Here is a 23,336-nt window from a genome sequence, read left to right on the forward strand (position 1 = left end):
CCTGGAACCCTCGAGCATGGAGCCCCACACAGGCAGAGACACAGAAGCAGTGAGGACAAATCTACAGACGCGAAGGGGAAAAAAGAAGGAGCTTAAGTTGGAAAGAGAGACCAAATCATTTCTTTTTAAACTCAGAAACACCAGCTTATAAGTTTCCTGGGCTACTGGAAACAAATTGAGAGCATCAGTTTGGGACTTTGCATGTGCTTCCAGAGCCAGGATTCTAAAAACAAGGAGTGAATCCCTAGGAGGGGACTAAGGCCTGGGTTCTAAAACCTGCGAGTTCCCAGACGAGCATTTTCCCCATCCCTCGTAAGGTCCAGGTCTATATCCGTTTTCCATTCATTGAACACCCACGACGTGGGCTTCTCTGTATGTTTGGTCCTTATAGTCAAGGAATAAGAGGGGCAGGTGGGGCAACAGAAGCCAGGAAGGGACATGTGCAAGACCATGTGGCTCATAATGAAGCCCAAGTTCAAACCTAGTCCCCAAATTGACCACAGGCCTCTTTTCCACCGCGTCAGCGAGTCCTTGCGGGAGATCCAAGAGGACCTTGAACACCCACCCGGGCGATACTCGGTGAATGCCAAAAGGTGCCAGAGCCCCTTGGGCCACCCGTCCCTGTATTACGATACCACCCGAGCTGCACCCTGTTCAGCCTGCTGCCGTCCAAAGACCAGCCTTAAAGGCTTTCAGGGCGGCACGTGCACCCACAGCCAAAGACAATGGACAGAGGTCCTTTCATGCAAAATGTTTATTTGGAATACGTGTGCTACTGTGCAGGCCAGCCATCCTGAAAGAGCAAGTCTTTACATTGTGCGGATACAGGAGCTCCTGGGAGACATTCATCTGTGCTCTGCTGGCGTTACTCTTCACCCACCTCCACCCCTCATCACCTTAAGGCCTCTGGTGCTGCCTGAACTGGGGGCGATGACCAGCAACCGGCGATTGGCCATTACCAGTTGTGCCTTCTCCTAGAACCCTCTCTACCTGCCTTACGTTATTAATGGTGCCCAAAGAAATGATGAGCAGATACAAAGTTTCTGTGGGGTTACAGAGCCTTGTTTTCACCAAGTTTCAGGAGTTTTCTTTCTTTCTTTTCTTTTTTTTTTTTTTTTTTTTTGAGATGCTTCTGCTTAGCATTCCTGACAGGCCTGAGTGTGAGGGCTCAAATTTCAGCTGACCCAAGTGGGGAGTAATTCATTGATTTTTATAATCCGTAGGTTACTGCTTTTCTCCCTGGCTCCGACATATGGTTTTCATTTCTAATTTCTGCCATATGCTTCTCGACTTGAACTTGCTCTTGTCTCTCTCTTGCTCCGTGACAGTGAGTGTCACGCATGTTGGCCCTGCTACAGGGTGGAGTGAAGGGTAGTAGGAGAGAGCTGTCTTGCTCCTTCGGCTTAGCCACAGGCCCCAGCAGACCTGACTTCTGTATGGAAAAGGGGACAGGTGATCTTATGAGGAGTGTTTCCTCCTCACTCCCAGTCAAGGCAATGCCACGAATGGTTAGACAATCTGGACTTGCCTTCGGGTTCAAGTTTCAGTCACTGAGCAGAGGCCACAGAACCAGGACCTCCCTCTCTTCTATAACAAACACAACTGCGATAGGGGCTCTCGGAAGTCAAAGCCAGGAATCTGCAGGCACTCTGCCCGCCTCTCTGCACTGCTGATGAACCCAAGGACTGTTTCAATGGGCAGATTGCTAGACTGTATCGACCTTTCTAAGAGGTCTCAATCCGAATTGTAGTCTTAACCCTCTTTTTTTTTTTTTTTTTGAAACAAAGCGTGCAGGCTAGGGGGTGGGGTGTTCTTTCTTTAATGTTATTCTTTATCATCCCCCTCCTTCTTCACTTGGTGGGTCCCAAAGTGGGCCAACCCCCACTCCTGGAAAAGGGCCTCCCACCACGCAGACTCTTAAAGGTCACTTGGAATCTGTCTCTTAAATCCTGTCCTGAGTAGCAACTCTCCTCCTACAAACAGATGTACAGAATCTGCTGTTAAAAACAAAAGCAAAAGAAAACGCAGAACTCCCCCAGGCCTACGAGCCCTGCCTGAGACGCACTCCCACCCTTCATTCCGTCCCCTAAGCACAGATGGATCTGGCAGAAAATGGTCCAGACACAAAAGTCACTGCTCACAAGAACTTGGGAAGCTGGGAGTGTTTCTCTAAAGCTCAGATATTTAGACGGTGGGAGTTCTGCTGTGCTGGTCACTTTCCAAGAGCTGCTAACCTGACACTTCATTGTGTACTGCTTAATCATTTTAAACAAAACAAAACAAAGCGAAATAGCCAAAACACACAAACACAATCTCTGGGGCGGGGAGGGGGGGCAGGAGAGGGGGTCATGGATGAAATGGTGGCTGAATCAGACTTTCCATCAGTCGTTTCTGCTCAGAGCTGGGAAGCAGTTGTGTCCACAGCGGATCGGCTTCGCCCTTCCTCCTCGGGAGCTCGAGGCCGAGCTGCCATCACAGGAAGTCATTCTGTGGCTGCAGGAGGCGGTCAGGGTCTGGTTCCGGAGCCATCCACGTTATTACACATTTGAGCTCCACGTTAACAACACTTCACCAACAGTGTGACAGAACAGAAAAAGTTCTACTTCAAATTTGCACGTGGATCCAAACCTTAACCTACGACTTCAGTGAGGAAACCAGCATCTCGGAGACTAGATGTGTTTTAAGGGACTTCTAAAGAATTCCATGTTCCAAGTGGCATGGAAAAGAATTCTGAAGACACACTCAGGAGCTGTGCCCCATTAGTGGGAGGTTTTCTGCGGTCTGCAGAAACGTAAGGTTGAATGGGATAATGAAGATACTTGGTTTTCGATAATTTAGAAATTGTCTTAAAAAAAAAGGGAACTCGAGCTGTATTACCAACATTCTTTCCCTTGCTCTGCACATCAAAAAAGACAAATACATTTCATATGCAATGCCGCATGTAACGTTTGGTCCAAATGGTCAAAATTATAGCTTTTAATTTTATAAGCCCCAAAGTACGAGACACGACCAGTTAGCATCCGTGCGAGAAAACAATGACAAACACAAAATAGGAACACTTGTTTTTTCCAGCCACAAATAATAATGGAGAGTTATATATGTATGAGAAACAGTAATAATAAGAGAATAATCAGCATTAAGTTCAAAACTTCCAGGAAAGCTATTTTGGATTAGATAATGTTTTACTTCAGAATATGCAAGTTTAAAAGTCAAATTGTCAAAGTTATCCTCCTCGCCACACACCAAAGATTTATATACAGGCTGGAATCCAGAAATTAAGGTTCAAAGTATAAATATTGATAATTGTGGCTAAATTCAGAATGGTTTCAGAAAGATGATACAATTTCAAATAGAAACTGAAAGAAATTTTGCTTTGTGATCTACATAGATTACTATAATTTTTTCTCTTCAGGATCCTTTTCTTTCTCTTGAGGAGTCAGCTAAATCTCAAATTATTTTGATTACAAGAAGTTTTTAGATGGGATCAGCAAATTTAGGAGGAAGTCAGAGCAGAGTGAATACATATGGATATAGGTATGTGCCTATATGTGGACGTATATATATACACGTATACCTTCTTCCATCTGCAATGCAGAGGGAAGAACCCCCCACAAAGACCTCCCTGTGGCCCCCCTCAGTTCTCAGATGACTTGAGCGATTCACCAACTGTAACAGAGTAACTGACCTCTTCCCCATTAAAACTTTTCCCGGGAAGAAGTTTCTGCCACTCCTAACGCGGAGACTTGGCCCATGTCCTTTGCCGGGAAAGCAAGAGCCCACGACAACTTTTCACAAGAGCCAAAATCTGGAAGGAAGTAGAAGACTCGGGGTAATGGGTAAGGACCAAGACTGCAGAGAAGCGTATTTGAGGCGACTGCTCAGGACGACTTCGGTTCTGTATTGTTTATTACAGTCCAAATCCATGAAGTTCTTAGGAAATCAGATCAGATGGTACAGATAAAAACGGGCCACGAAAGCCCGGTCGGAGGTGTTTTCGGGCCAAATTGCAGACCACCCAACAGTTCACATTTTAGGAATTTGAAATGTCTAAAAATAGATAAGGTGGTTTCTCAACAAAAAAAAAAAAAAGAGAGAGAGAGAGAGAGAGAGAAAGAGAGAGAGGGAGAAGGAAGGACAGGAAAGGGAAGGCGGAAGGAAGGCGACAAGAACCCATTCAGGAAGTGTTCGCTAACGAGAACACCTTACTTAGAAAGGAGGGGCAGAAGCATGAAGACCCATTAACTCTGTGCATGTTACTGCAACGGTAAACACAGCAGAATGCATAGGCCTCGTAATACTTCAGTGATGGCATATATATAATGTCTCTAGCACTTTTAAAAAATATGCCGAGACTAATAATTAACGACCATCCCAGATAAAAATACATATTTCATAGAGGGGCAGGGGGAAGGGGGAGGAAAGTTTGGTCCCACGGTTGATCCTGGGACCTATCAAGATGAAACCATGTTTTTTTGGTAATCCTAGAGGATATGGCAGCAAAAATAGTTGTAAGGATGTTGGCTGGTTTTAAGAGGGTTATTTTCAAATATAACCTTACAGCTACATTTGCAAAAGCATCTTCATGAAAAGTTTATTAACCCTGTAAACTGTCTATAGTGACATCTCTAAGATAAAATAAAAGTGGCTGAGGTGTGAGTGGGCAAGGGACGTGTGCTTTAAAGCAAAATCCGAGCCCTTTTGGGGGCTCCTCTCACACAAAGGGATACAGACTCTTAAATAAAATAATACTTCCTTAAAAATCTGCCACCTCACAATTGTTTACATCATAGAAAAATAGCATTTTTGTAAAAAGAAATAGAGTTACTTTGTTAAAATGGTCTATTTTAAACCAGCAGTCATTTCTCATATAAAGGATTTCTAAACATCCATACAGAACATAAAAATAGTACGGAGTGCAAAGCAGACAGTGGCATGTTTGCGAGTGATCGAAGGATTTCACTGCCAGATAAATAATACTCTGAGTACATTATGGTACAAGTTTTAATCTTTTAGAAACTTAAAAGGTATCGCTCTTATCCTCTGATGGCAAGCTACTTATAAACAGAGTTACTTACAGCAGCAGAAGGCCAAATTGCTTAGAAATGGGTCAGATGTATTCATCACGTCTCCCCTAAACTCAAAGCGCCGGGACGCTGGGCAGTTGGCCCACGTCCCAAACTCCTTAACGCAAGCGCGGACCACAGGCCGTGGAGACACAGAGGGGAATTTACGACATTCACAGTCCTTTTAAAATCACTCACGTTTGAATTTTCACATAGAACCAGATTAACACCAAACTATCTACCAGCTTGGCGAAACCCGTCATGAAGGAGAGTTTATGTGACTCCTTTCCAAATACAGGCATTCACTCTTTATATTATAAAAACAGATGGTTTCAACGGACTAATGCTTTATTTCCACACAGCGATTCCGTGGGGACGACGAAGTTCTCGGTGGCAGTGGTAAAGGATGTTACGCAGTACACGAAGGGCCAGTAGTCTCCAGCTTACACACGGGCAAGTCGGGCTAAACGAGAGAACACTCAGTTAGTAAACTCTGGCAGTCCCGTGCTCACTGGCGTCTCCTCACACCCTCTCCACTCTGCTAGGGTCGTATGAATCTGTATAAAAGAAAAAAAAGAAAAAAAGAAAAAAATTAGTAGTATATTCAATTTGCATGTTTTGGTTTAATCCTCAGACCATAAATAAGTATGTTTAGGGAGCAAAATCCACAAGTGTAGAGTTAATGCTTCAACATTTAAACAATATTATTTTCGCTGAGAGGCAAAAAAAACTTATCACCAAAAGGCTGTTTCGGGGCACCTGGGTGGCTCAGTGTTGAGCGTCAGACTCTTGATTTCAACGGAGGTCACGATCCCTGCCTGGGATCTTTTCTTTTCTCTTTTCTCTTTTCTTTCCTTTTCTCTTTTCTTTTTTTTTTTTCTTTTCTTCTTTTCTCTTTTCTTTTCTTTCTTTCCTTTATCTTTCTCTCTCTTTCTCTCTCTCTCTCTCCCCCGCCCCTCTCCCCAGCCAGCACGAGCTCTCTCTCTAAAACTAAAAAATCAAAAAATTCTTACAAAGGCTATTTTAAAAGGACACGTATGATCATTACCTAATCATTGATAGAAAAATGTTAGTTGCTTAATTTCTGATAATCTTTTCCTGTTGTCCACAGTGGAACAACATTAACTTTAAATACAACACATAAACCAGCAAAGGCATGCTTGGCTGATACCAAGGATTTTGTTTGCTTGTTTGTTTTGTTTTTGTTTCTTATAAATTACAACTCCACTGAAATCTTGCTTTAAAAAATGCATCTTTGTGATCAAATGCTGTCCCTGGAAGGCTTGAGGACCCTGAAATCTTGACTGCTTGGCCAGCAATGAGAGGCCTCTTGTCTCCGGCCGCCATCAGCCAGCAGACAGGCCCAGGCCTGGACACAGGCCTGTTCACACACTCTTCTAGGCCTTTCCCACGCACAGGGGTGTAGGAGCCTGGGCCACCACACTGACCCGTTCTACAGCCCACAACTGGAAAATCCCAGCCTGGGCCCGAGTGAGCTGCATTTCCAAAATGGGCCACCATACAGAACGATGGTCCGAAGCTGATATTAGTCCTACAGCTGGGTGATTTTGATCTGACCACCCCGGGATTCACAGTCCTCCGGGACCCACATAAGCCCCAAGGCCACACGTGTGCCTCCTACGGCCAGAATTTCCTGCCACAGAAGCTCAAAGGCGTCCTGACTTTTATTTAAGAGAAAATGCTTAGGAAATCTAGGAGGATTGGTACAATTTGACGGTTATAAAAACGGTGGCAGAACGATCTCTTCCCAAACCCATCTGGACCCCTGTACATCACGAAGGCCACGTACATCCCAATTTTTCTAGCCACAAAATGTGCTACCACGTCTCCTCACACATTCTCGGCATAGCCACCGTATGTTTAGCGCACGTAAGACAACCGTGACGCTAAGAGCGTGCCTACGGCACTTTGAGCCCAACATCACAAGCCAGATAGGACAAAGCGTCTGCGTTTAGGAAGAGCAGTCTGCTCCTCCTCGAACGTGATTTACCGCACCACTGGGCTGAAAGCAAGTGGAGTCCAGGTGGGTCGGCTGCCTTCTGACACGTTACGCTGAACGACGCCCAGTGTGACGACACAGGATGTGAACAGCTGAGCGCTACACTTCTGTGCTCAGTCAGCCTCTGAGTGGGGCTGCTTCTGAGTGGGGGGCCTCCTCTGAGCAAAAATATCTTCTTCTCCACCGAGAATGAGGAGAGCGGTCACTAATGGATGACACGGTAGGAAGGGCACGCTTTCAGCTGGTGACAGGCCAGGAGGCTAAGCATCCACTGAGCCTTGAGGTACACAGACAGTGGGCACTGAGCAGCTCACCTCGGGCCAGGCACCGGGAGACACCTCCACAGACCGTGCGTGTACCCCCGAACCCCACTGATGAAGCTAAGGGCCTGGAGCCAGGGAACTGGGGCTAGAACTCTGGAGAACAATGGGCTCCTTCAGATCGTGGAGCATGTAGGTCCAATAAAAATATAACGTGAGCCACATAACATTACTTAAAATTTTCTACAAGCTGTGTTAAGGCAAATGGAAGGTTGGGGTGCCTGGGTGGCGCAGTCGGTTAAGCATCCGACTTCAGCCAGGTCACGATCTCGCGGTCCGTGAGTTCGAGCCCCGCGTCAGGCTCTGAGCTGATGGCTCAGAGCCTGGAGCCTGTTTCCGATTCTGTGTCTTCCTCGCTCTCTGCCCCTCCCCCGTTCATGCTCTGTCTCTCTCTGTCCCAAAAATAAATAAACGTTGAAAAAAAAAATTAAAAAAAAAAAAAAAGGCAAATGGAAGGAAACGGGTGAAATTGATTTTAATAATATATCCCATTTCACCAAATCTATCAAAAACACGATCATTTCAACAGGTAATCAACATAAGAATTGTTGAGAAATTTAAACTTTTCTATCTGCTAAGTCTCTGAATTCTGGCATGTATTTTACACGTATAGCACATCTCAGTTCGGATGAGCCACATTTCAAACGCTCAAGGACCCACATGTAATAAGGAGCTAGCAGGTCTAGAAGACAGACAGGTTACTGAGTAGTTAGAATCCTGGTTCTGGTGGGCAATATTTCAGGTGAAGACAATTCAGTAAGGCCCAACCCCTGTGGATATTTTGTGTATTAACACCCTCGAGGGCTACTGCCATTGACATCGTGCTGACATCCAGCCTTCTCAGACGGCTCCATCGCACCCTCCCTGGCTGGTCTCTCCTTGTTCCCTCCCGCACCCATATGGATGGAGTGTGCCACCAAAGCTGATGGAGCCAGAACATTCTGAGCACTGCCAGTGCCTGGGATTACACTTCCGAATTGGAACACAATCCACCCAGAAGGGATGGACTGCTGTCACCTGAGTTAGTTTTGAAGTGCTGACTTCTTGGCCAGAGCCCCAAAAGACCACTAAAAAGATGTCAGCTGAAAGGACTGTCTTTCAGCGGTGTGAAGATACTTTATGATACAGTAGGCGCTCCATCACAACACAGATCATTAAGTTCTAGAAGGGTGTGTGCATGTGTGTATGTTGGTGGGGGTGGGAGGAGGTTACAGATACTCACAGTATAGTTTTATTTTAAAATTCCAGAACAAAATCCGAATCTAAGTGGGCTGTGAATTCAGGAGCAGTGAAGTGGTTCCTGCACACTGGGCTGAGGGGGGCAGGGGAGGGGTGGGGGCGGAGATAATTCTTGCGCATAAAATGATAAAATGTATCAAAAGGAAAACAAAGTCCAAGAAGTCCATCTGTGAAAACGTGGTAAGGCTTTACTCTAACTTGTAAAACGACTAGTGGAAAAGTGAACATATCTCAGAGTTTGACTATCTCAGTCACATGATCCACATTCCTCTCCAGACGATTGATTTTGTGTAGGCCTGGTGACCATGCCATGAAGGACTGACGGAGGTTCACCGGAGCCCCTATGTGGGTATGAAACCGTCCTTCGGGGTGTCCTGCTATGCAATTGCTTAAGAATGCCACCGGTATCTGTGTGGCATCATGAGTATCTCTCTGCCTTTAGATTTTGGGTCATTTCATTATTGATTAACAAATGCATCAGGTGGAGAGGAGAAAAAAAAATTCTACTTGTTAGTCACTATGTTTAAAAAAAAAATAAGGGGGCGCCTGGGTGGCGCAGTCGGTTAAGCGTCCGACTTCAGCCAGGTCACGATCTCGCGGTCCGTGAGTTCGAGCCCCGCGTCGGGCTCTGGGCTGGTGGCTCGGAGCCTGGAGCCTGTTTCCGATTCTGTGTCTCCCTCTCTCTCTGCTCCTCCCCCGTTCATGCTCTGTCTCTCTCTGTCCCAAAAATAAATAAACGTTGAAAAAAAAATTTTTTTTTAAAAAATAAGGTCACGGAAGAGGTGTTTTAGATGGCTAGCTAACACTAAAATTGGCACGATCTACATGTTTTCAGATACCTCTCCAACCTCATTCACATGCCAAGGGATCACGCTAAACATTGAGGGGCACTTGACTGAACTAAAACTTCTGTGTTACAAAATACTGCCCAGAATATGTGCCCATGGACTGAGACATAGAAATCTTACACCCTGGTGTTTTATTATAGCAGGATTTGTCTTATTTTATTTTTTTAAAATGTTTATTTATTTATTTTGAGAAAGAGAGAGAGAACATATGAGCAGAGAAGGGGCAGAGAGAGAGAGAGAGAGAGATAGAGAGAGAGAGATAGTGGGGGGAGGGGAGATAGAGAATCCCAAGCAGGCTCCATGATGTCAGTGCAGAGCCTGATGTGGGGCTCGATCTCACAAACTATGAGATCATGACCTGAGCCGAAATCAAGAGTCGGACGCTTAACCCACTGAGCCACCCAGGCGCCCTGGATTTGTCTTATTTTAAAATTCTTACAATTCTCAGGATGAGACAGGACTGATAAAGAAACTCATTTTAACTCGTACTGAAAAGCAAGTGGGCATATTTGGGGAGGTGGGGGCGGGGGGACCAAGAGAGGAGGAGAAACCTAATAAATCCCAACAGCTTAAAACATGGGCCATGTAACGCTTTTTCTGCCCTTATGGCAATGGTTCCACATCCTAGTGTTCTCTTTCTCAGAAAAGACCAACTTTGCTAAGTCAGATGATCTGACAGAGCCCTGACAAATGGCTTGTTTCAATAATGTATTTTGTATAAGGAACCAAGCAACACCATCTAACACTCCTAAGAATCATACTGCATTTGTGAGGGGCGCCTGGGTGGCGCAGTCGGTTAAGCGGCCGACTTCAGCCAGGTCACGATCTCGCGGTCCGTGAGTTCGAGCCCCGCGTCGGGCTCTGGGCTGATGGCTCAGAGCCTGGAGCCTGTTTCTGATTCTGTGTCTCCCTCTCTCTCTGCCCCTCCCCCGTTCATGCTCTGTCTCTCTCTGTCCCAAAAATAAATTAAAAAAAAAAAAAAAAAAAAACATTGAAGAATCATACTGCATTTGTGGGAAAATTTTTAAAGTGCCAAGTAGGCGTTTCATGAAACAAAAATTCTGGATTTTTCTAGCTGAAAACAAGCGAGCTTGTCCACTGACTTTTAAATCCTTGGATTTCACCACAGGAAGCAGAGAACGGGGGTGTTCAGGAAGACTAGAGGGCTGGGCTCCGGAGGTGGGCCTGGGACCCAGGGTCCCTGCTGTCCCGCACACAAGGGAACGGATTCGCCTCGCTGTAAAAAGGTGTGAATGATTCATGGTCTCTTCTGTCTGCGGTTTGCATGTGGGCCTTCTGACATGTACAACTCTTCTTCGAATCAGTTCTAGGATACATAATCGATAATTCCCCAGCCCTGAAGAAAACGCCAGAAACAGAGATCCCTGTTTGTGTCAGAGCTGAGGCTGAGACTGTTTGGGGAAAATCCCCGTTGCCGCCACTGGGAACCCGCCTTGTGGTCTGAACCAGAGCAACTCTGAAGGTGTGAAGGGGACAGAAGGGAGAGGGCCCAGAGGCGTGTCAGGCCCTGCTGCCTAAGTTCTCTGTCCTGGGCTTTAGTGCATAAGACCATAGGGGACCTTATGGGACACGGCTGGTGGGTGAACTTTTTTTTTTTTTTTTTAATATTTAATTATTTGGAGAGAGAGGACGTGAAAGGGGGAAGGGTAGAGACAGAGGGAGACAGAGGATCCGAAGTGGCTCTGTGCTGACGGCAGAGAGTCCGACGTGGGCCTTGAACCCACGAACCGTGAGATCATCATGTGAGCCAAAGTCGGACACTTAACCGATGGAGCCCCCCTGTTTAGGGTGTTGACACAGTGCAAACTGCTCCTTTTGTTTACTAAAGCTTTTCAAAGTTTCATAAATGGCCGGTAGCAAAAACATAAAATGAGGGCCAAAGGATTTTGGAAGGTACAATGTAAGACAGCATCCTGGGCTGCGTAGTTTACTTAATCATATGATTAGGTTGGTACAAAGAGCATGTGGGGGTCTGGGGGGAGCGCTTGTTTTCAGGGAGGGTGCAGAGCACACACTGTCGCCTCCTACAAGATTCATCGCGGTACAGCAGCACAGTTCCAGTACTTTACTGATTTACCTCTGCACGGTACGGGGCCCAAAATGTGTCTGTATAGATACCTATATATAGCTGCTTGCATAAGGAATTTCTGTAAATATACAACCATTTACGGTACACTACCGATCTTGATTTTTAAGGAAAGCCTCCGGATAATTCTTTGGACAATGGAGAACCTTTCGGGGCAACAATGCACAGTATCAGCTTCACCAGCGCAGGACTGGCATCATCCCCCAGCCTGGCGTGACACGCTCAGAGCACCACACTAATACTCTGTAACGCCTGCCTGCACACTGACTCCTCACCTGGGCACCAGAAATCCTGATGGACGGTCTTCTTCTCCCCGTGTGCCGTTGGACGACCGTCTTCTTCAGGCGGGAGGGCGCCCTTGGAGACCACGAGCGGGAGCCCGGCCTTCCGAGCCAGGTCCCCGGAGTTCAGAGACACCGGGCCTCCGGGCTGCATCCCGGGGTCCCTCTCGGCCTTCGGTTCCTCGGCCTCCTCCGTGGAGTCAGCGCTCCGGGAGGTCAGGAGCCTCATCCGGGACACGGAGCTCACCTCCTTCATCCTCATCAAGCGGCCGGGGTCTGCTCTCCTAGGGGGCGAAGCCAGTTTTTCTTGTAAACTTTCAATCACTTTGGAAGTGCTTCTGAGCCTCTTTTCTGAGCCTGGCATATTTGGGGTCCTTTCTATAAAATGGAACAGGGTGGACTTGAAGGGTGGTTTTGTCCCCATGTCCTTGGGATTGAAGGACCTGGACTCTTGGGGACTGTACTGAGGCTCGGGGCTGGGGGCCTTGCTGGGGACAGTCCCGTCTGCACCTGAGGGCTCAGCGGCCAGGGCAGCGCGACGGGCGCTGTCCCTTTCCCCTACAAAGAGAGGGCTTTGGGTCCAGCCGCACTTTCTCCTGCCGTAAAAGGCGTCAGGGGACGCTGCGGGGTCATCCAGCTGTGAACCGGACCCAGGCTCCTCCCTGGGGGCCTCCGGCCCGCGGCCACCTCCGTCAGGCTCGGGGTGCTGGTCCTGTCCCGTTCTCCTGGTGCCTGGCAGCAGGGACTCCACGGCCACCTCGATGCCCAGGATCCTCGCAGCCCTTGCTTGAAGGGACTCATTTGGGGGGATTTCTATTGCACTGGCTTCACCTGAAGACGCATCTGACTTCCCGGCGCTCTGCTCCTGTGCCCGCGTCAGTCCCACAGACCTCAAGTCCGGCGCCGAGAGCCCTCGGGGTTTGTTGGCAAGAGCGAGCGGGACCGGCGGGCTCCTCCCCTCCTCGCCACCGGCCTTCCGAGGGGTCGCTGGGCTCAGCTCGGCAGAAATGGGAACACGGGGCAGTGCCTGGCTTCCCGGGGGCTGCCTCAGCGAGGCTGGATCCGACGAGGGCACTGGTTTTGTGTCACCTGACCTGGAGGAAGCCGCTCTCTTCACAGGACCTGGGCTGACGGCTGGCTCGGTGTTCAGTGCGCGGTCCACCTCCTGGTTTCCCTCGTCGGCGATCGGGCCTCCGTGTGCCGCCACCGCCGCCCCCCGGCCTCCTTCCACCTCCACGGGGCCCGGGCACTGAGCACGGGTGCCAGGCCAGCCAGGCTTCTGCCCCTCGCTCCAGCTTTCGGACTTACTCTTGGCTCTTCCCGGCCTGGCCCCGGGCTCCTCAACCCTCCACGCCTGGCCGTCTCCCCCGCAGCCCCAGTGCTTGCCCGTGGCCTCAGCACGGCCTTCGGGCTGCCACTCTGTGTCACTGTCCTCGCTGCTGCTGTCGCTGTCGCTGTCGCTGCCGCTAGGACTGCTCTCTTCCTCTTCCTGAAGCTCCTTGTTAAAACTCTCTAGCTGGCTAATCAAATCCCACGGACGGCGGCTAACTGGCTTCAGGAGAAACTGACCAAACAGCTGTTTGCTGTTGCACGGGCCGGTGGTCTCCCCCTTCACCACGTCGCCCCTGGGCACGGGGCTGGCTCTGCGGCCACGGCCCTCGGCGCAGGCCTGACTGGGCCCGGCTTTTGAAACAGGTGCCTGGCTTACGCAGGAGGAAGTCCTTGAGAAAGCACTGTTGCTGGAGGGGCTGAGGGACATTTGGCCTTTCGGGTGATGAGCACTTGGCCTCTCGTTTCGGTCGCCGGGAGCTAACTCCGTGGGCGCGTGAGCCTCAGAGACGAGAGGGTCTGAGTATTTTGGAGTCAGCACTGCTTTTGGTGAGCCTCCCGGCTTCTGACCGGGGAGGGGCAGCGCGCTTCTGGACTCCTCTGCAAAAGTGGTTTGGGTCTGCTGATCTCTGTACTGGTGCCCTGGCCACGAGCCAGAATACTTGAGCTCTCTGTGTTGTGCAGGGTGAATGAATCTGAGGTCATTTGTTTGTTTGCCTTCTTCTGGTTCCCCCAGATCTTGTTTCTGGAACTCTGTTCTCCCCACCATGCTTCCTGTGAGTGCCTGCAGCTCCAGGTCGGTGGAAGACATGCTCAGCAGACTTTGTTCCTGCAAGGCTGCGCTCTTATCAAGCCCATTCCTTTTATCAGTGCCCTGTTTTAAGTCATTGTTGTTCGTATCTATATCTGGCAGATGTGATTCTGATTTAACTGGGATGGAAACCAAACAAAATATTGTCTCGTTCATTTTCTTCTTTGAACTTTTCTTGGTCCGAATCCCAGTTTCGAACTTCTTGAGCTTGGTTCGAGTTTCACAGGTACTCTCGCCCTGCGGGCTTGGCGGGGAGACGAGGCCTTCTGTGTGCCCGCCCCGGCCGCCGTCCAGGGCAGGCCACTTTCCCCCCACGGCGCCGTGGGCTCTTTGGTCAGGAGCGCCATTTTCCGCATCCCTGGGGAGCTGGTCCCACAGCCACCAGAGACTGGGATCGGCAGTGGCCGGGCCGCTCACACCCCCCGGCGAGGTTCTCACACTCTGTGGGCTCAAAACGGCACCATCTTGTTGACCGTTGCCATGAGCGGGGGCCGGGGCAGTGCTGGGACTAGAGTTGTAGGACTTCTCGTTGGCTGTTGTTTCTTGACAGAAACCCCGGGGGCGGGCCAGCTTAAAATGCCGTATCCGTGGGTCGTCAAAGGGAATATACAGAACGGAGCCGTCGTACGCGGTGGTCAGCCGGGGCTGCTGAGGGACCCCGCGAGGAGAGTGTGGGCTTGCACCATACTCACTGCCGGTGCCAGGGGGACCGGCCGGCTCCAACGGATGCTGCTGCTGACGGGGACCACACACGGGCCCAGGCACTGTGTCCTCCGCGTAGGGGTTTGCGATGTGCTGGGGCGGCGACCTGTACGACGGCGGAGGCACGTACACGGGAGGCTCCAAACTAGAGTCGGGCGCGCACGGCTCCAGCCGGGGCTCGCTGGATTTGGTCGAGTAGGAGACGCACAAGTCCGCCTGCTGACTGTCCAGAGAGTCACTGGCCTCCACGCCCGCCCTGGAGTGTTGGTGGGAGTCGTAAGGTGGAGGCTTGAGGGGTCTCCCAAACTTAGGCCGGGGGAAAGGGACCGAGGAACCCCCCTTCTCGGGGTTCCTTTTGGATTCCAAATTTGGCGCACAATTTGGGGGATAAAATGGCATTTTAGGAACACCTGGAAAATGTCCGTCATTTAATGGAATGGGAATTTCCATGCAACTCAGGCCCTCAGGGGAAAGAACCCTGGGCAATGACTGGGATTTCCCTTTGCTTTGGGAATTCAGCACATGTTCTCCTTGCACGAATGGGTACAGATCTTGAAACAGTCTCTCCCCATCACCATCAGACATTTGCCTCCCTAATTTCCTTGGCTGGTTCCAGCTCTCCAGGCTTATATTCTGCCACTTGGCAGGTCCTGCCATTCTCAGCTCTTCTTCCCAAACTGCCTTCTTCATCACGTTCTCTGTCCTTCCTCCAACTTCCCATGGGCCCTCCCTCATGTGAACGGGCAGACTGTGGGCTTGGGCCATCCCTCTGACCTCTGGGTCTTCTCGGGCCCTTGGCCCCAGCAAGCCACCGACCTCCTGTCCTTTTCTTCTCCAGTAGGCGTGGTCGTGAGCGGTCTGGGGCTGAGAGGACCACCTCAGCACGGGCTGATGATAAAACCTACGAAACAGAGAGGCGTGGAAATTATACCAGGGGAAGAACCACACGGAAGAAATGTGGATGTGTCTGCTTCTGAGTCAAACTCAGGTCAGTACTTCTGAAAAGTGTATTCCTAACCAGAGTACTTACTGACTTTAAAGAAAACACGTCCCAACTAATTATGGTTGGAAGGCAGCCACATGTTTTGCCACCGAGGGCCTAGGAGTCTCTGCAGCAGGCTTCCCACAAGAGCATCAGGCCACTGGTGGTACTTGACAGATGTCAAGGCCCTTACAAGTTTGAAATGCCCAAGGGAGCAAGGGTAAACTCGCAAGTAGTATTTCTCAAGTGTGGTCATGGGCCACTGGGAGTCCACGCCCCACAGAGGCCAGACCACTGAGTTCTCTCAGGAGTCAGTCTGGGAACCTGCTTCTCACAGCCCCACCCTAGAGCGGTGGTTCGTCAGCATGAGCAGGAATCATGAAAGGGCTGCTAAGGACACAGACTGCTGTGTCCTATCCCCAGTTTCTGCTTCAGCAGCTTCGGGTGGGGGGGGGGGGGAGGCGGGGAACTCTACAATTTGCATTTCTTTTTTTTTAAAGTTTTGATTTTTTTTTTTTTTTTTTTTGAGGTTGGGGGCACAGAGAGAGTGGAGGGGAGAGAGAATCCCAAGCAGGCTCCATGCTGTCAGTGCTGAGCTCAACGTGGGGCTCGATCCCACAAACCGTGAGATCATGACCCGAGCCAAAATCAAGAGCTGGACGCTTAACTGACTGAGCCACTCAGGTGCCCCTCCCCAATGTGCATTTCTAACATGTGCCCAAGCGATGGGGTCCCAGCACCCCACTGTGAGAACCATCACTGCTAGTTGTTGGGAACCATGACTTCACAAGTCCCGAGGCCCAGACAGTGTCCCAGCTCCACTGCGTCAGAATTGTGGAGGCAGGAGGGACACCCAGCATCGGCGTGTTTCTAGGCGCCCCTGATATTCCCAGTGTGCAGCTGAGATGGAACCAGGACTTCAGCCGGGTTCCCACACTTCCCTGATGGCAAGAATCACCCAGTGGGCTCAGTAAATACACACACGACCACGTCACTCCTGTCAAAGTTCAGATTCCGTAGGTCTGGATTAGGGTCCAGGTGCCCACATTTTTGTAATGAGCCCTCCAGGCGAGTCTTAACTTAGATGATGTGGGAATACGGCTCGGGCCGACTCTGACCAGAAGAAGGGGGGCTCTGTCCATGTGGCAGAAGCCCCTGCCAGGTGGGACAGGGTGTGGCAAACGCCAGCCTACTTCTAGGTCGCCCCCCATCACCAGGCTGCACAGCAGAAATGTCCTTGAGAGCCTTTGCGAAATGCTTATGCCTAAGGCCCACTCCCCCAAATATCTTGATCTAATCAGACCAGCCAGCAGCCACCCGTATATTTCAAAATCTCCTCAAGCGATTCTAGTAGCATCAGCCAGAGTTTGGAATCTCTGCTCTAATGCAGCTGGAGAAAAAAAATCCGAACAACTGTTACACTGTCTATGACAGTCAGCTCTGTGTACAAGTGACCAGAGACCAGGACCCTAACACAGAAAAACCATCAACTGGAAGGAAGCGCTGGCACACTCCCCTACTCTGATTAACCATGGGCTACACGGACAATGTTCCAGCTCCAAAACTGCTATTTGTTTTGTAAATTATAAAAGTAATATGTAGCTGTTGTTGACAATTCAGAAAAATAGAGGAAAGAACAAAAAACAAAACCGCCATGGAATCTTTCCCCCCAGAGATAGTTATCTTGATATATATCTTCCAGTCTTTGTGTGGGTGAAGATGTGGGTTCTCAAGTAGTCTTGGTTCTCTACGAGGGATCTGGTTTTCTGTGAACGTTTCCCTGCACTCACAGCGCAAACAGCAGCTGTCACTTGCGTGGCGGTTACTCTGTGCTCAGTCCATGCTTAGTGCTTTCAGTACATTTGCGCACCCACACCCCTCGGGAGATAGGAACTGATGTCATTCCCATGGACAGAGGAGGAAACTGAGGTACAGAAGTAATGTAACATTAACATGTACTTGGGCACTTACGCTGTGTCTGGCCCTGTGTGACGAATCATTTCCTTTAAATTTTATAACCACTGTTCTCTCTCCCTTTTACAGATAAGGAAACCGAGGCACAGAGAGCTTTTGACAGCTCTCTCAAGTGGTACAGCTTGTAAGTAACAGGGAAAGATTCAAACCCAGGAAGTGTGACCCTCCATGAAGCCCATTCAGTTAGCCACTCCGTTTTACTTCTCCTAATGTAATGAAAAATTCCTCAAGTGCATAATTTTAACAGTTGAAGAGTATTGTGTCATATGCACATGACTCACTTAACCACTGCTGGGCATCTACGTAGATTATATTCTAAACGCTTTGAGAAACACTGTCATTCACAAACACTGAGCGTGTCTCAGGTTATGTAGAATAAATCCTTAGAAAAGGAATTAGTGGGTTGGGGGCATTATGTTATCTATATCGTCAGATCTGCCCTCGGTTCCAATTTACTCTCCCACCTGCAGTGCAGGGCACCAGTCTTGCTGATTTTTTCCATCTCTGGTTTTTCCAGTCAATTTGTTTCCTTATTATAGAAGTGCAAGTAACTCCTGATTGGTTTTAATTTGCATTTCCTTGATTACTTCTGAGGTTACCTTTTTTTTTTTCCATGTGCTTAGGTGTCATTTGTGGTTCCAAACGACTTCTACAACACAGCCCACTTTGCAGCCGACAGGTGGTAGAGAGAGGATGGTGTGAACAGGGAGGAGTCCGGGCGACAGCAGGGGAAGGCCTTGGAGGGGACAACGGTGGGGACTGTCTGAAGGGGGACCACTCCCAACACACAGGAGGAGGCTGCCGCTCTGCGGGAGCCAGGATGGTAAATACGGATGGTAAATGCATAGTAAGCATCCATCATTACGATCACGGGCATACCTCGCTTTATCGTGCTTCACAGATACTACGTTTTTTTTTTGTTTTTTTTTTTTACAAATTGAGCATTCAAGCCTTGAGTGGAGGAAGTCCCTGCAGATGGGGGGGAAACAACAGGAGAACTGGAATTACAAGCGGAGCCTGAAGATGGGGCTGAATTGCTGCCACCTTGTGATCAAAGCTCAATGGATGAGAAGTTGCTTCCTATGGATGAGTAGAGAAAGTGGTTTCCTGAGATGGGGTCTACTCCTGGTGAAGACTGTTGAAATGACAGCAAAACATGGAGAATATGCCATAAACTCAGCTGATAAGGCAGAGGCAGGGTCTGGGCGGATTCAGTCCAATAGTGAAAGAAGTTCCACTGTGGGTCGAGTGCTATCAAACAGTATCGCATCTTACAGACCAATTGCGAAAGAAAGAGTCAATAATGTGGCAAACTTCACTGTTGTCTTATTTCTAGAAACTACAGCCACCCCTGCCTTCAGCAGCCAGTGCCCTGATCAGTCAGCAGCCATCAACCTCGAGGCAAGACACTCCACCAGCAAAAGGACGATTCACTGAAAGCTCAGATGATGGTCAGCATTTTCAGCAATATTTTAATGCTTTATTTTATTTTTTTTAAGTAATCTCTACACCCAACATGAGGCTCGAGCTCACAACCCTGAGATAAAAAGCTACATGTTCTGGGGTGCCTGGGTGGCTCAGTCGGTTGGACGTCTGACTTTGGCTCAGGTCATGATCTCGTGGTTCATGAGTTCGAGCCCCATGTTGGGATCTGTGCTGACAGCTCAGAGCCTGGAGCCTGCTTCGGATTCTGTGTCTCCATATATCTCTGCCCCTCCTCCCTTGCTCTCTCTCTCTCTCTCAGAAATAAACATTAAAAGGGGCGCCTGGGTGGCGCAGTCGGTTAAGCGTCCGACTTCAGCCAGGTCACGATCTCGCGGTCCGTGAGTTCGAGCCCCGCGTCAGGCTCTGGGCTGATGGCTCGGAGCCTGCAGCCTGTTTCCGATTCTGTGTCTCCCTCTCTCTCTGCCCCTCCCCCGTTCATGCTCTGTCTCTCTCTGTCCCAAAAATAAATAAAAAACGTTGAAAAAAAATTAAAAAAAAAAAAAAGAAATAAACATTAAAAAAAATTTTTTTTAAAGTTGTATGTTCTACTGACAGAGCCAGCCAGGCACCCCAATTCAGCAATATGTTTTTTTGCTTTTTTTTTTTTATTGTGGAGAGAGAGCATGAGTGGGGTAGAGGGGGAAAGAGAGAGAATCTTAAGTGGATTCCATGCTCAGCACAGAGCCTGACACGGGGCTCAGTCCCACGACCCTAGGAACTTGACCTGAGCCCAAATCAAAACTTGGACGCTCAACCGACTGATCCACCCAGGCGCCCCTAGTAATATTTTAAATTAAGGTATATACTCTGCTTTTTCAAATGTAACACTGTTGCACACTTAGTAGACTATAGTATGGTGTACACGTTGCTTTAATATGCATCAGAAAACCAAAAAATTCATAACCCAACCCAAAATATCTCCAAGGCATGCCATCATTATTAATAGTAGTAGCAGTAGTGTCTTGGAATTACTTCCTTGCCTTAGTAAATGAGGGTTGCTGTTCAAGTCCTGCCCGCACTCCCACTCCCAGATAACTTTTTAAGCAGCCACTGAATGAAAGGGTTGAAAAAGTAGAAAATATTTCAGATCAATTTGAGGTAAAGCATTTGCCACTGAGCAGCCTAAGTGCTTCTGCATTTACTTCTTACACGTAGTGACAGCTGTGTTAACCCTGGGCGTGGCTGAAGGTCAACGTCTTCACGGCTTTCGTCGTTATCAAAATCACGTTTTGAGCACTCAGGCTTTGAATGCGTAACAGAACACCTCTCGGGTCGGGTTCCATAAGGATGGTTCCCGTGGAAGCCACCACCCTCAGCCCTGCGTGCACATCTCCTGCCCCCACCCTGGTGAGCCAAGGAACCCCCCTCCTGAACCCCAGAGGCCACGGGCCCTTCCCTTACGAACTCCTCCATGACCGCCCATGCATCACAGATGTGCCGAGAAACGCTAGGGGATGAACCGCTTCTGGGGTGACAGTTGTCACAACCCCGATTAAGAGAGAGTAAAATGAATAATTGACGTGTGTGGCTGATGCCTTGCTTCAGAATCCCCTCTCCTGCCTTGATTCCTTAGCTGACGGGGAGTGGATACCACATGGCTTTAATGGCTTTAATCAGCACCACTCACACATGATCCTTATAGTCCCATAAACATGTTGCCGGGACACCGACTTTAGGGGAAAAATCCACAGTGTCGCTTTTGCCCATTTTCCCAATGGAAATTCTGGTTTCTCAGTAAACATGTGGCGTGCTTAAGTGCCAAGAGGTAGCTGGACTCCCGAGGTGCTATTTGTCTATGTAAGTGCCATGAGCACCATCAGAAGACAAATAAAAAATGACATAAATAGGGCAAGAATATAATCAGACCCTAACTACCTACACAAGTAATGCAGTCTGTTTTCTTCCCTGCCCACCTAAAAAGGTTACACTCTATAACTTTTGTCAAATCTGCCCTGACTAACCCAAATGGCTAAGCATTCTGGATTAACCTTTCTTCCTTTGTACAATACACCAAAATCCCAATTTAAGGTAAACACAGGTCATCTGGGAAAGCTTATATAATCTGTTTTTTTAATTGCTTATTTTTTGGGGGTGGGGGGGGTGGGCAGAGAGACAGAGGGAGACACAGAATCCGAACCAGGCTCCAGGCTCGGAGCTGTCAGCACAGAGCCCGATGCGGGGCTCAAACTCACAGACCGCAAGATCATGACCTGAGCTGAAGTTGGATGCTTAACAGACAGAGCCACCCAGGTGCCCCTTAAATAATCTATTTTAAAATTAAGCCATAGGATATAGTGCTAAAGACCTTATTTAACAAACATCTATTCTGTACCCAGTATAAGCCTGAGTCTGACAGGCGTGAGTGGACCCCACACGGTGGCAGTTTTGTAAATTTCTCCCTCGGACAAGTTATCAGCCTGGATATCTACTGGCTACCATGCATGATGTCCATTCCTGGCTCAATTGTGTCCTCCCTCACATGGCTTCAAGGCCAAGAATATGTTTTCTAATACCTTTGAGGAAATAAGATGAGATCAAATTTGTCTTTTTAAAAAAATGAGACCTAATAATTTACATCTTAAAAAAGTTAACAATGGGACGTTTTACAAAAACATGCTGAACACATTAATACAGGGTGGGAAAAAGATAAGAAAAACAAGGAGGAATGTGAGAGCTCAAATAAATTGTGTGGACAAGTTCAACGAGACAAGCAGGGTCTTTATACAGAGCCCCTGGGAAAACAGGACCGAGGTGAGACAGAAGTTACACTTGCTAACAGCTCCATGCCTTATCACAGAAAAGAGACATGATAGCAACGAAACAACTGATAAGAAACTGCTTGGGACATATCTGAAATGTGAACATGTGAAAAACAACATGTCTAAAGGAAAACAGGCAAACCCATTCACTGAAGTAATAAAAGCTAATGATGAAAAACCTCCAAAGACATTTCTGTTAGTGCTCTCAGGACTCCTTTTCAACCACAACAGAAAATACTGTCCTTCTTTTAAAAAAAGTAAAAGCCTACGTAGATTGGCAATATTTGACATGACTTTTTGTAAGTTTATTTATTCATTTTGAGAGAGAGAGAGAGAGAGAGCGAACATGCACACAAGTTGGGGAGGGGCAGAGAGAGAGCAAGAAAGAGAATCCCAAGCAGGCTCCAGGCTACCAGCACAGTGCCCGACGCGGAGCTCGAACTCACAGACCGTGAGATCATGACCTGAGCCAAAATCAAGAGTTGGACGCTTAAGCAACCGAACCACCAGGTCGCCCCTCTGACATGACTTTCAACCATGGTTTCACATGTTCCAGGATAACCTTCTGACTCCACGGTCCTCAGCTGTACCAACTTGTTACCATCCAGGCACACTACAGCCTAGCTCTGTGTTGATACGTGAGGGCATGGGAGAGATGCCCTCCCTCCTCCATGAACAAAATCCTGAACCTGGTTCCCCGTGAGCAGCCCCCAAAGTCTAGCCAACTGGGCTTCCCTCGGAGGCCTGCATGGAGGGTGGGAGGTTCCACCCAAGTGGTCTCCTGGTCCAGTGATTTCTTCCAGTTAGCAAGCCCGCCCGCTGGCCTAGCAGATGCCAGTATGGCCAACCGCCTTCCCACACCAGTGGGCATGTCCTGGACCAGGGGACAGCTGTGCCAATTCTGTTCCTTCAAAAGCCATGCCCTAGTCCAAATGCACAGTCTGAGCATAAAGGTGGAACAGGTCATTTAAGGAGCCTCATACTCCTCAAGGGAGAAGCTCTTCTCTTGGAGATTGGCAGAGGCGTTGGGGCATCTCTTCAGAGTGACTCATATTCACCAGCCCCATGTGAGATGTTTGCCATGTTTCCGTGAGAGGGTCAACCATCTGCTGCTACAGAATTTGCTCTTAATGCTCTCTGGGCCCGGAAGCCTGCAATTTTATTTTTCAGTGTGCCTTGGTATATTCGATACACTATACTAGGTAAGTAACCCTCTGACACAGGGTAATAAAAAGGTAATTTTGGAAAGGGGAAATAGGAGTCAGGAGAAGATTAAGCCTAACCTACGAAGGTTACCGTAAAGATCAGTCAGGAAAGACGAGGCTGTTCTGGAAACACTATGGATGCATATCACTATTTAGCAAAAATTCAGTCTCAACAAGAATGGTAGGCTGCATTTACTGCTGGTTCCTAATC

General features: G+C 48.6%; 1 protein-coding gene across 5 annotated transcripts in view; it reads right to left on the reverse strand.

Annotated features, from left to right (window-relative positions):
• Positions 1–736: 736 nt before the first annotated feature.
• The window catches only part of JCAD (junctional cadherin 5 associated), an 83,989-nt gene continuing 61,389 nt past the window's right edge, over positions 737–23,336 (reverse strand). For 4 of the 5 annotated variants that reach the window (XM_086714646.1, XM_086714645.1, XM_086714649.1 and 1 more), the window contains 2 exons: positions 11,873–15,621; positions 737–5,620 (listed from right to left, as the gene is read on the reverse strand). In XM_086714646.1, coding sequence (XP_086570772.1) covers positions 5,586–5,620; positions 11,873–15,621 — 3,784 coding nt within the window. In that variant the 3' untranslated portion in view covers positions 737–5,585. The remainder of the gene's footprint in view (positions 5,621–11,872; positions 15,622–23,336) is intronic. The other variant, XM_086714647.1, reaches the window with a different exon arrangement.

The sequence above is a fragment of the Puma concolor genome, chromosome B4, assembly GCF_028749965.1.
Source record: "Puma concolor isolate L17-30 chromosome B4, mPumCon1.1.hap2, whole genome shotgun sequence".
Lineage (NCBI taxonomy): Eukaryota > Metazoa > Chordata > Mammalia > Carnivora > Felidae > Puma > Puma concolor.